A 13981-nucleotide genomic window follows, 5' to 3' on the forward strand; every position below is an offset into this window, starting at 1 on the left:
AAACCGCCCACGGCCCGGGGAGAAGAATGAGAATCAGGCTGTCATCTCCCACATGGTCATCCTCACCCTGTGTGTGTGTTTGTGTGTGTGTGTGTGTGTGTGTGTGTGTGTGTGTGTGTGTGTGTGTGTGTGTTGGGGGTGTCCTGGCAATGCGGGGTGACGTGGGGAATCTGAGCCTGTGGGTGGACAGTGACGGCCACATGAAGGTAGAGAGACAAAGAGAGCAACTGTCAGCACTTTCCTCTCCTTCTCTCCTGTAGCAACCCCTCCTTTATCTCTATATCTCTATATCTCTCTATCTCTCTCTCCATGGAATAAACACGCCTTTTAAAATCTGACAATATTCTCCCGTGGAGGTTGTCGAGGCCCGTGAATAAATACCTTGAAGCGGACGACATGGTTACGCAGCAGCGGTCACACTGCAGTACGGCGTGAACCCGGATGATGCAAACAACTCTGAAGTAATTTTGGAAGAGAAGTTCCAGAAGTAGAGCCCCGCCCCCCCCCCCCCCCCCCCCGAACACGTGTGACGGACGCCGTCTGCATCGTCGGCGTTTACTGACGATGAATTCATATGAGAACATCGATATCTAAACGGCACAAAGAAGAGATACAAACACGCCGGCATTTAAGAATAATTAAAATGTAGGAACAAAGAATTATGATCTGTCCATCCTGGAGAGGGATGCTCCTCTGTTCTCTCCTTCTTACCTTGAAAGGGTTTTTTCTGTTCATTGGGAGTTGTTCGTGATCCGATGTGAGGTCAAAGGTCAAAGGTCATGGATGTCGATGTGTACAGTCGATGTGTACAGCCCTCTGAGGGGAGTTTGTCATTTGTGATTCTGGACTATACAAAATGAACTGAATTGAATGAGGAGTTGAGTTTGAATGTGGTTGTCGTCCCCGAGCTGCTCAGTAAAAACGAGAAGCGGCTTCATCCCACGGCGACGCAGGAAGCAGCGAAACATCTGGAGGACAAATGAAGAGCGTCTTCTCCTCTGTTTTTCTCCTCTCCCTCCATTCCTCCTCCTATCCTTTTCCCAATTGTTCATGGTTTTCTTTTCCTCCACCACATCTCTTCCCCCCTCTCTTTCACTCCATCCCCCTGTACTTCCCTTTCTCTCGTTAGCATCCTTCTCCTCTAAATTTTGTTCCCCTCCTTTTCTGATTGTTTTCCTCACCTCATTATCTTCTTTCAACCCCCCCCCAGTACTTCTCCTCTCCTTCTCTTTATTCATTTCCTCCTCTACTCACTCTTTCATTTCCTCCTCTCCTTCTCTTTTGTTCCTCACATTATTTCATTTCTCTTATTTCTTTCTTCCTCTCCCTGATTCCCTCCTTACTCCTCTCTTTCAACTCCTTTGCTTTTCTCCTTTCTTTTCCCCTTCCATTCTTCCTCATCACCACCCATGTTTTCCTTCTGCCCCCTGATTCATCCTCCTTTTCTTTCTTTATCTCCCCTTCTGTAGTCTACCGTTCTTTTTTACCCTTACTTGCCGTTCTGTTCTACATCCCACATCTGTACTCCTCTCCTTCCCTTCTCCTCTCCTCTCCTCTCTTTCCCTTCTCTGCTTACCCCCTCTCCTCTCCTCTTGTATTTCCTCTCCTCTTTTCTTTCCTCTCCTCTTTCCTCTGCTCTCCTCTTGTCTTTCCTCTCCTCTCCTCTTGTCTTTCCTCTCCTGTCCTCCACCTACTCTCCTCTCCTCTCCTGTTTCCTTTCCTCTCCTCTCCTCTTGTCTTTCCTCTCCTCTCCTCCCTTACCCATATACTCTCCTTTCCTCTCCTGTTGTCTTTCCTCTCCTCTCCTACTCTCCTTTCCTCTTGTCTTTCTTCTCCTCTCCTCTCCTCTTCTCTTGTCATTGCTTACTTTTCCTCCCTCCATTATCTCCCTTGATTTCTCGCGGCCTCTCTCAATCTATCTCCTCTCCTTCCTTCCTTTCATCCTTCCTTCCTTCCCTCCCTCTCTCTCCAGCTTCTCTCATTTCCTTTTTCCCCCCAGTCCCCCCTCCCCCTCTCCTCGTCCTCTCTTATCTGGCGGGCCTTTCACTCGTCTCTCACTTCTCTGCCACAGTGTGCACACATGTTTGCGGCCGTGGGCGAGAGGAGAGAACCACAGCTTCATTCTGCGGAGCGTTTCCTCGTTTCCTCGTCTGGGCTCTGGAGGCGGAGCGGGAACATTCCTGGAGATGCTGAACATTCAGAGCCGGCTCATTAACGCCGGAGCGCTCAAACCTCTCAGTGTTCCGAGGGAACTTAGAGTCTTTTGTGACCATCAGCATCGTCAGTGAGTGAGCGCCTGCACACGGCTTCATGTGAGCAGCTGCCGGTTCTGTTGCTGCTTTGTTCAGGACGACATGCGGACCGAGGCCTGAGAGGCATGATGGGAAGTCAGAGTCCAGATTATTTATAGCAGCGGCTAAACGACTGAAACACCTCAGAACACTCGAACCAGCAGACAGGAAGTGACCCGCCACAGGGTTCTGGACGGGTTTTACATTTATTAGTGAAGATACACGACTTTCAAAAGTGTGGGGTCACCCAGACAATTTTGTGTTTTCCATGAAAACACACACTTTTATTTATCAAATGAATATAAAATATAAGGTATATATAATGATTTATATTGTAAATATTATTGTTATTCTTTACAGCTTCTCTCAGCAGCATAACTGTTTTCAGCTGTGCTCACATAAAAAGGGTTTTCAAGTGTTTTCTACCCCTCTGTTAGTCTTCTAAGGCGATAACACAATGTACCACTAGAACACTGGAGATGGGCCTCTACACACCTCTGGAGAGACTTCATTAATCACCAGAGAATAGTCATGTACACATTAACTATGTAGAGATGTATTTATGATTCATTTAATGTTATCTTCATTGAAAAAACAGTGTTTTTCTTTGAAAAATAAGGGCATTTCTAAGTGACCCAAACTTTTGAACGCTAGTGTATTTATGTGCAATAAAAATAACTTTTTAAGAACTTTTTAATCAACTACAAGCTAAACAAAAAAATCTTAGTTCCCTAAACATTCACAGACTTAAAATCACTCCCTCATTTAGTGGAGTGACCTGCAGAAGAGAGCAAGCCTAAAGGTCGACTGTTACTAGACCAAGGAGCTGGTGGTGGACTTCCGCTGTGGTAAACGCACTCCTCCGGTACCAGTGAGCATCCAGGGACTGGACATTGAGATTGAAACATCTTATAACTACCTGGGTGTTCACCTGAACAACAAACTGGACTCGGCTGACCACGCACTTTATAAAAAGGGACAGAGCAGACTCTTTCTGCTGAGGTCCTTTGGAATGCAGGGAGCCCTCCTGAAGACCTTCTTGGACTCTGTGGTGGCATCAGCCATCTTTGATGGAGTGGTCTTCTTGAGCAGCAGCATGGCAGCGGCTGACAGGAAGAGGCTGAACAAGCTGCTAAAGAAGGCCAGCAGCGTGCTGGGTGTCCTCTGGATGCTGTGGAGGTGGTAGGGGACGGGAGGATGATGGCAAAGCTCTCGTCCCTGATGAACCACGCCTCCCACCCCATGCAGGACCAGCAGCTCTGCACAGATCCTTCAGCCACCGGCTGATTCCTCCCCGGTGTCTGAGGGAGAGGAACCACAAGTCCTTCCTTCCTGCTGCTGTCAGGCTGCACAACACACTGCAGGAGATCGCTGGAGATCCTGGCAAACTCGGCACTTTACTTAATTTTCCCCCTGTATATTTAGTATTAGTATTAGTATTAGTAGTAGTTTTAGTATTGTGTTTTGTGTTTTATATTCATTTTCATTGATGCTCTGATGTGCACCGCTGCTGTGATTTTTGAAGTTTTCCCACTGTGGGACAAATCTAAGAATATCATATCATATCATAAACCACACCATATAGCAATAATATATTCTATTCTATTAGTAGCTATAGTATATGATTTATAGTTATTTTAACCCACATGCCTAAACCTAACCAAGTTGTTTCCTGAGCAGACAGAGGTTCATTTAAAAAAGACTTGATGCCTTTAACAGGAAAACACCCCAAAAATGTTGAATAATATTTCACACAAGTATCATATGAACCAATGTATGTGATCACTTCACGTGGTGACATGGTCACATGGTCACATTTGACATGGTCGGTCTCAAATCCAGGCGTCCTGTGGGCCCGCTGTGGCGCGGATCCAGCATACGTGTAAAAATACATTTAAAAAAGATTAAACATGTTGGGAAAGTGACAACTCTAATGAAACAAGAGTGTCACATGAGGAAGAATCTGTGAGACACTCAAGTTGTTCCTTATGTGGATAGATCAAATGTAAACAGCCAATTCCATAGATGTCCCTGTATGTGTATATATAAATAGTAGATAGCAGTAGATCGCTGGAGATAATGGCAAACTCTGCACTTTACTTTACTCAGCACTTTATTTTCCCCCTGTATATTTGTATTAGCATTTAGTTTTTTAGTATTGTGTTTTGTATTCATTTTCATTGATAGCCTGATGTGCACCGCTGCTGTGATTTTTTAAATTTCCCCACAGTGGGACGAATAAGGGAATATCATATCATATCATATATATACATATATATAAAATATATATATATATAACATATATAATATATAATGTATATAATATATATAATATATATAATATATATATTATATATATAATATATATATAATAAATAACATATATGTAATATATATGTATATATATACATCTGTCAATTGTAATAAAGTTGGGGTTTTAAGTACATCTGACCCAACAGTCCATTGACACCTTACACCTCAGTCTCCCTCCCTGAGTGTGTTGCTCTCCACCCGTTGAGCTTCATAGGTGTTCATCTTTGGTTAATGTAATTATAAACCCTGATCTGTAACTGTATGTTCGATGGCCGCAAACCAATGAGGATGCAGTATGGGTACAGCTCGTTGGCCCTGAGGATGAGGGGCCCGATGAAGGATACCACACAATGTGACATCTAAAACAGCCAAAAGAGGAAAACAAAGTTAGTCAAAAGACCGGCAAGAAATGTAGATTCACACTCACGGGGATTTAAATTATAGTAAAAATCAACAAAAAAGGAGTGGGTTGTTTGGCTCCACTCAAAGAGTCTCAGGCAGGGGAGGAAACAACAGAACAACTGGAGGTCCTGCTGAGTTCTGAAGCTGTCACACACACACACACGTCACACACACACACACACACACACACACAGGCTGTCAGAAGGGAAACGCTCCTATTGTATAATCACTGGGTGAGTAAATGGCAGGAGTGTTTGATAGAGACATTAAACACAGACACACGCACACTAAACACACACACACACACACATACACATACACACTTAAATGTGACCGGTTGGCTGACAGAGCAGCTAAAGCCACACTGATAGCCCCGTGTCAATGGGAAACCCCTTTAAACATTCCCCCAGTGCCTGGACGCAGATAATAATGACACACACACACACACACACACACACGGTTTAAATATACAGTACATGCACATACATACATAGTAGTGGCGCATTAGGCACATTAGCACGTTGACACACACACACACACACACACTCATGCTGTCATGCCATAATGAAAGCTGTGACTAATGAGGCCGTCCCCCATTTTACAGGTCATATTTATTATGTCCCTCGTCGCTCGCCGTAGATCATCTGCTGCCAGATCCTGGAGATGAGCGCTGACAGGGAATTAACTTTGTGTTTTCCCACTGAATCACACACACACACACACACACACACACAACCACACACACACACGAACACACACACACACACAACCACACACACACACACACACACATATACACACACACATACACACACGCACGTACACACGCGCACACATTGAGATCGTTGCAGACTGCCCCCCCACACACACACACACACACTGTTCCAGCGTGTATCTTTGCCTCAGTGTGTGGAGCGGCGCCCCCTGGTGGTCACACCTGACATGACGACTGAACTGCACGGACGAAGACGCAGGACTTTGCATCGTGAGAGCATTTACTTTAATGTTCACTATTCCAACATGACACAATAATTTAATATTTTCCGACAGTATTGTTTTATGAAGAGAGAATAATATCAAAGTAAACACAAATCAGATTCCTGTTGCTGGATGTTAATGTTGCATCTTTATAAGACAAACATGTTGAGCCATTCGGGTTGGGTATTTAGGACTGTATTGTAATTAGTAAATTTATGCTTTTTAATTTAAAATCTGAATGTGTTCTCTCTCTGTCATCCTTTTCTGTCTCTGTGGCGTTTTGAGTCTCTTTGAGTGACATGCCGTAAAGATGCCAGGAGGACCTGACTGTTAGTATTTATGTCTGTAGAACATACAACATGTTACAGAGAAACACGTGGAACTATGAATTATTAATATCAGTGATTTACAAAATAATAATGCATTATAGTTATATTCATGACGTGTGTCTGCATTATTTGTGTTTGTGTGAATAGTGAAACAGTCTTCCTACAAGTCATATCTAAGCCAGGTGAGTTTATGCTGAACAGGAAAGCATGTTGTGCATGTGGGGAGAGTACCGTTTATTTTAAAGAATGAATGCAGAGAAGAATAGACCAGCAGATGGACCAGACCCGGTACTGTGTGGTGTGGTGTTGTGGGAGTGGCCCTCTGGTCACGTGACAATGACACCACTGTGTTATCAAGCTGTGTGTGGTACTATATGCATCGTCCTCTGACCCAGGGCCCTCTCTGGCAGCGTCTTGCTGAACCTTTTAGAAGCCTTAGACCCCCTAGGGGGTCTGGGGACTTGATTGCTATTAAAAACAAGCAAATATATATAATATATTATTGTTGAACATCAAATTAAACAGGACTCAACCTAGAATAGTCATTTACCACATTAACAATGTATAGTGTATTTCTGATTAAATTAATGTTATCATTAAAAAAAAGTGTTTTACTTTGAAAAAATTACCCCAAACTTTTGAAAGGTAATATATATATATAGATAGAGAGAGAGACATCATCACATCTCTTGGTGAATGAGATGAGCAGGAAGCGTGTGCGGAGCGCCATCTAGAGGTCTGATATGGAGCTCATGTCTCCTGTTATGACAAGTTATCACAAACCACCTGCAGCACGGTGCTGTGCACATGTGTGAAGTGTCACAGGACTTGGAGGAAGTATTCTTATACTTGTAGGATCAGGGTATGCACCTGTGAACCAATCAGAATGAATGATCTTTATATTATGACGGTTGGATGTGAGGCCTTCACTGGAGACAGACGGTCCACATTCATCGTGAAAATGAAACACGCTGCTATGATTCAATGTTTTTATTTGAACTTTCATTCACTCTTGGGTTCCCTGCCAAATATAACTTAAAAGACAAAACAAATTAAATATTTGTATTCAAATCCTCAACAAACGTAAACCCGGTCCCGGCGCTGAGGAAGCGCTCAACTCCCAACACCAGAGAATATTGTGCAAAGTAAATGCCACGAAACGCACACTTTATTGGACAACAAATGCCCGATGATGACGTCACACCAAAAAAACCAAGGCTGCCATCTCGATAACGCAGTAGATATTCGTTCAGTAACACTGATGGAGTCATCACTTTATGCCACTAATATAATGAATATATAAGTACACCCTGTCAAAGAGCAAGACACTTTACATTCTTAAAGATATTCACTTAAGAATCAAAACATAACAAATTATAATAAAACATCAAATACAAAATGATTAAAATAAAACCTTAAACCAAACAAAAAAATGTGCAACATCTGCCCCAAAACCCATCTCATCAGGGACGTTCACGACGCTCAGTGTCAAAAAATACTTCAGATTGGATGAAACCATTCGGGTTCATTACCTGCCAGACAGAAGTCACATGACTCATTTCCAGCTCAAGTATTGGACGAGTCGTGTCCGGGAGAGAAAGTGCAGCGATCCTACAGTTCCATCCAGTTTATGTCCCAAATACCACAAACCACTCATTTTATCACAGCCTGCACAACATGATCACAATACATGTTTCACCGTAAGTATATATACTACAATAGAGGATTATGTATACAGGCAATAAACAAAGACACAATTAACTACACCTACAGTGGCAACAATAATGTTCCAGTATAATAACTCACCAAGCCGTAGCCCATCGATTCACTGCATTATGAAGGGCTTCGATTATATTTACAGACAACTCACATCGAGCCTCTTAAGAAGGGAAAAACATCCATTCAGAAGCAAAAGGCTGCAAAGGGAATAAAGCACAAAGGAGTTTAACAGCTCTCACCTTAGAAGAGTCAAGAGACAAACAAACAAACAGCAGCAGCGTGAAAGCTCGTCGAGGGAGAAGAAACCAGTTCAACTGCATTTCATTCTGCAGGAGCAGAACCGTCACTTACAAACATCCTGCAGTCTATTATTATTATTATTTATTTTTGTATTACTTATTTGGACTTTTGAAAGCAGCACATGCTTAGACCCAGGACACCCCGTCTCAGACAAGATGTCATTTATATATATTATGGATAGTTAGTGGGTCAGGACCAGAGTTAAGGCTGTGGTGACATCTATTGGTGAGGTTCCAGGTTGCAACCAACTGAAACTTCTCCAGTGTGAGTATTGGCCTCCTCTCGTGTTTGGTTTGTCCACTCTAGGCTCCCATAGAAATACAGGGGAGCAACGTGCCGGACTCCATGAAGAGGACCATGTAGAGATGGAGGGCTGATTCTAAGCCAATGGAAACACAGAGATTCTTGCAAACTCTTAATATATAAATGTATATTCTATGAGACAGACACCTCAGATTTCTTAACCCAGGGGTCCCCAAATATTTTCCTGTGAGGGCCACATAACTTTTCCCTTCTCTGATGGGAGTCGGGGTCAGTTTGTAACAGAAAAAGTGTGACGATCGCAGGGGTGCCTAAATGTAAACATGTATTGTTTTCCAGAAAGCCACACATACCTAACCTTTTCGCCATTATTCCGTTCTATTTGACAGGGGCTAGTCTAGGATTTGCGTGGCCAGACTGAAAAAAAACCCAGAATGCATCTCTGGTATTGCTCAGGGGGCCGGGCCAAATGTGGAGGCGGGCCGTATATGGCCCGCGGGCCTTTGTTTGGGAACCTTAACCGCTGGCGTCTTGTCTTATTGGTCGTTCACATGATTCCAAAAGACGTAACCGGTGTGCCTTTGAGTCAAGTTTGAATGGAGCGGTGACGCTCGTTAAAGGCGCGGTTAGTTCCTGATCGGCACTACAGGAAACTCCCACCCAGGCTGAAGGGGGTGAACTTTTGGGCCTGCTGAGCTCCAATCTCTGCCACGTACAGTTCGCCCGTCTTCAGGTCCAGGTCCACCAGGTGGGGCTTTACCCCGTCGGCCAGCTGGATCACGCTGGCCACGCTGCACTGGCCGATCGCACCCACCGGCGGAGCTTCCAGCAGCGAGATCTGGTTGGTGTTGAGCTGCACCACGACGAAGTACTTCTTGTCCGGGGTCAGGCGGACTGAATAGGGCGCGTCCTCCGTGAAGCAGCTCCCCCACATGCCCAGCCATTCCCCCGTGACGGAGCTGAAGACCTGGATCCTCTTGTTGGCCCTGTCGGCCACCCACACCCTCTGGACGCTGTCCACGGTGACGCTGTGGGGGATGTTGAACTGAGCCGGGCCTTGCCCCTTCTCTCCGTGCATCCACACCACCTGCTGCTCTTTGGACAGCTTGATGAGCCGGTTGTTCAGCCCGCCGTCGCCATCCACGATGTACATCTCTCCAGAGTCGTGGACGAAGATTTCAGCCGGACTGTCGAACTGCAGAGGGTTCAAGCCGGAGCCGGCCTCCCCCGGCGTGCCAAGCACCTGGCAGATACAAGAAAAGTACAAATGTTCTATATCTATACATCACACTGAACAATGTGTGCAATGGAAAACGAGCTGGTGGGACGTGAACCAACGACTTTTGAGTGACAACAACGAGTCCCAGTCACCTGCAGGAGCTTCCCGGACGGCGAGTACTGTTTGATGCAGTGTCCGTACGGGCCGCTGCCCACGTCCGTGATCCACACAGTGGGGTTTGAGGAGGAGGCGTCGGCTACAAATATACCATGAGGCATCTCCAGGGTGGTTGTGTTCCAGGACATGAGGAAGTATCCATCTGTGGTGAACACCAGCACTTTGGGCACATTGTCACCTGAAGGAGAAGCAAAGGAGAAAAACACTTCAGGACGGGCAATAATTAAAAGTGAGAATATATGTTATTATGGCAGAATAATAGTGTGATGATTGCTGATAACTAATTGCATGTAAACATAGTCAACGTATAGCTGGACATAACTATTAATTCCCCCTCTAATAATTGAAATAGAGTTAGAACTGTTTCGTTGATTTGTTAGATGGGTGTCATCAACAACCCCACACATGAAGAGAACAGCATGGAGATGCTCTCACCTCTCTGCGCCACGTACACGACCCCCGCGTGCTGGTTGACGGCCACTCCAAACGCCTCCCCGGTGAAGAGCTCCGGGTTCTTGGGCCAGTTCAGGTCCAGCTTGTAAAGCGGTCTGCCCAGCAGCTGGTCGTCGTGCCTGAGGCTGGAGCTGCCCGACTGCTGGCTGCCGATGGTGCCGTACAACAGCATCATGAGCACGGCTAGTGAAGCCATGCTGGACGCGATCAAACACGCGGGGACTCTCTTCCTCATCTGCATCAGTGGTTCAGGGCTCCCGAGTCAGTCCCAGTTCGCCCGTTACGAAGCTATTCAGTTTAATACCCGCGGATATATAGATATTTATAGATATTATCTGGAAATCCATGAACCACTTTCAATGTAGAGAGTCACTTCCTGGAGTCCCAGACGAAGAAAAAAAACAGAGGGCAAATCAAGGGAGTAACACGCAGGAGTTTCCGTTTTGTGTCAAAATAAAAGCACCACTTTGACAAATTTGTTAATTCATAATAACCATATGGTTACGGGCCGAGCAGGAGGTCAGAATCCACGTATGAATACGTCTCACACAAATTCACGCGCATCTGGCTCGAATATAAAGCAGCTATTTCAACATTATTCTTGCTAAGGCTTTTATTTTGAAGAGCGAGCCTTTTTCTATTCGCGTCCACATCCGGCCCAGAGCGTCAGGACGTGTTGACTGGAGGCGACTGGGCTTCCCTGACAGCGGCTTCTTCCGTCCGGTTGCTCTCAGGACTCTTTTGTTATTTATTGTGACCGCATTGCGAAGGACGGTCCGCGGGGGACGGGCACACCTTTCATGTAGCGCAGAACCATCGAAGGATCGAGTCCATGGAGGTCATGGACAGCCCGCTCAATCTCGTAAGTCTCGATGTTGCAATAGCAGCGGCGAGTAGCTACATGAGCTAGCGGCTAACCGTTACGTGTTGTCGTTGGACCCGTGAGGCGTTCACGTCCCCGGGAAACGCGTCCGACGTCAGAACGCTTTAGCGAACATGTCCGGTTTTATTAGGTGGTTGTGACTCAGTAATGTTCGGAATTATTACGATTACCATTCATATTAATACAGCGAGGTATTAATGGGTTAAAAGTTGTTTCCTGTTTGTGAGCCATTTCTAGCGGAATACAGTATATTAAAAATGTAACGCCGTGACGTCATGGCTAACTTCCACTGTCACCGACCTCAATTAACCTACACAGGAAGGGGCCTCTACGTTACATTACACAATTATTTAAAGCGACTTAGAATAAGTGCATTCAACCGAGAGTACAAACTCAGAACAACAAGAAACCTCTAACAATGTAATGAAATGACACCTCGGTATTACATAACCTGCTTATTGTCTGATTGTTGTCAATATAGGGCATTATATATGTCATGTCATTTAAGTCCAAAATAAAATATTCACAAGGGCATCACAACGTCCCGAAAACATACATTGGTATGCAAGTGGTTAGCATCGTATGTGAGAGAGACATTCAACACAGTGGTAACTGGTTCAGGCTCCATCCTCATGCTGAGGTGTACAGCTGATACCCCTCCCAGTGTGGACAGGGCCCTAGATGATGGCTTGAATCAGAAACCAATATGAACTTATTGAGTAGAATACAATTTTAATGCATCTGTACTGAATTGGCCCCGCCCCCCTTTAAAAAATAGAGTTAACCTCCTTTGTCCATGTCGGCCTCCTCAGGCTCATCAGCAGGGCAGGAAGGCCGACCGCCTGCTCGCCGCCGGCAAGTGTGAAGAGGCCGTCGCCTGCCACGGAAACGCAGCAGGTGAGATGCAGAGGTCAACTCCATTCTCTCCACTGACCACCGGGGGGGGCGACGCCTCTGGTTGTGATGAAGTGATTAGATAATTATCTTTATAGATGACATGAGAGGCTGTGAAGTATGTATTTATGTCGCTTTCTTTCTTTATTTCTCTCTCTCTCTCAGATCTTTTGACGGATGCCATGAAGACAACAGAGTCTGAGCAGGTGAGACATCTCTGTTTTTTGGGAGGATGAGGGACAAAATGCATAAAAAAGGAAATCAAATTCTTATTAATATTATTGTAAAATAGAATTCATGACCGTATTGGCCACGCCCATCTTTCTAATTTACCTGTGACCTGAACAGAGAAATATGGGATCATTTATTATTTAAAATACTAATGTGTGTGTGCCCTAATGTCTCATAACTCCATGTGGCGCTGCCTTCAGGCCCGGCTGTCCATGGAGCTGCAGAGGGACAGCCACATCAAGCAGCAGCGGCTCATCCAGGAGCGCAGGAAGAGAGAGGCTCGCCGCGAGGCCACCAGGGCCCGGCCCGGCCCGGTCCAGCAGCCCCCCAGCAGCCCGGCCAGCCCCCCCCAAACCCTGTCCACAGGCCAGCCGCAGCCCCCCGGCCCCCCAGCCGCAGAAGGAACCAGGGAGAGGGAGTACGACACCTTGCTCTACCAGCTGCAGACCCGGCAGACCGGAGGCTGCCAGCCTCTGGCGGCGCCGTGCCCCGGGTCCAAGATCGCCAAAGACGACAAAACCCGGCTGGAAGAGCAGCAGACCACCATCGTCGACCTGCGGCGCCTGGTCAACAACCTGATGGACGAGAACCAGCGGCTGGGGGCCGAGAACAAGCGGCTGCTGTCGGAGAACGGCCGGCTGCGGGTGGAGGCGGTGGACTTCGTGGAGCGCTCGGAGCTCTGGGTGCTCCCGCAGGCCGGCGGCGGCGCCATGGGAACGGGGGGCGGGCCGGAGAGGAAGAGCAAGGGGAAGGAGATCGCCATCCCTCAGCTGCCCCCGCTGGAGATGCCGGCTCGGGAGGATCTGTGCCTGGACGACCTGCCGCCGCTGGAGCTGCCGGAGGACATCCAGCACGAGCTGCAGGAGATGCTGGACCGGGGGAAACTGTGAGGGGGGCGTGGCCTCCGCTCCGACACGCACACGGGCGCCGCTGAGTCCGGGAGCTCGACATGTCCGCCGCCCGAGACCCACCAGGCCTCTGCTCGGGGGGCGGCGGACAGAGCCGTCATGGAAACGGGTGCAACACAAGTAATCAGTAATCAGGCCGAGTGAAGTCTCGACACTAATGCAAGCCACGCATCGTCTCCAACAACGGCGGGAGGCGCCGACGGTTTTCTTCCTTTTATGTTTTTTAATTTAACAGAATATTTGTTTGTTTTTGTCTGCAAGTAACAATTAAACGACTGAACGACGTCGGAGCATCACTTCATTGTTCAGAAGCTGTTTTTAAATGTGTATTGACGGGTAGATAACACAGTAAACATGAACTTGACCTGATATTTACATTGTTTATCTTTTTGTTGACGTATACAAACAGATAACAAACCCTCTGGTACCCCCACCTGGAGGACAGGAACATAAACACAAAGAGCTGATCTCATTGTACGTGACGTCTACACATCTGAACATCTGTGTGTAGACACACCGGCATCACTCGAGTAAATACACAATCATTACATCACACAGCAATACATCCATAAGTTAAATGACAATCCGATCGGCCAGTCGGCAGAACCTGGAGTTCTGAAACT

The 13981-nt window shown here is 46.4% G+C and overlaps 2 protein-coding genes across 2 annotated transcripts; one reads left to right on the plus strand and one right to left on the minus strand.

Moving 5' to 3' along the window:
• Nucleotides 1–7288: 7288 nt before the first annotated feature.
• Nucleotides 7289–10826, minus strand: LOC130203463 (NHL repeat-containing protein 3-like). Its single transcript, XM_056429650.1, has 3 exons — nt 10425–10826; nt 9965–10167; nt 7289–9836 (listed from the first exon to the last, which is right to left on the minus strand). The coding sequence occupies exons 1-3, from the start codon at nt 10681–10683 to the stop codon at nt 9237–9239; spliced, it is 1062 nt and encodes a 353-aa protein (XP_056285625.1). The 5' UTR covers nt 10684–10826; the 3' UTR covers nt 7289–9236.
• A 323-nt stretch (nt 10827–11149) lies between these two features.
• nrbf2b (nuclear receptor binding factor 2b) lies at nt 11150–13643 on the plus strand. Its single transcript, XM_056429428.1, has 4 exons — nt 11150–11304; nt 12138–12222; nt 12385–12425; nt 12651–13643. Exons 1-4 carry the CDS (start codon nt 11275–11277, stop codon nt 13338–13340), a joined length of 846 nt encoding a protein of 281 aa, XP_056285403.1. The 5' UTR covers nt 11150–11274; the 3' UTR covers nt 13341–13643.
• The last annotated feature ends 338 nt before the right edge of the window (nt 13644–13981 follow it).

The sequence above is a fragment of the Pseudoliparis swirei genome, chromosome 13 (genome assembly GCF_029220125.1).
Source record: "Pseudoliparis swirei isolate HS2019 ecotype Mariana Trench chromosome 13, NWPU_hadal_v1, whole genome shotgun sequence".
Taxonomy (NCBI): Eukaryota; Metazoa; Chordata; class Actinopteri; order Perciformes; family Liparidae; genus Pseudoliparis; species Pseudoliparis swirei.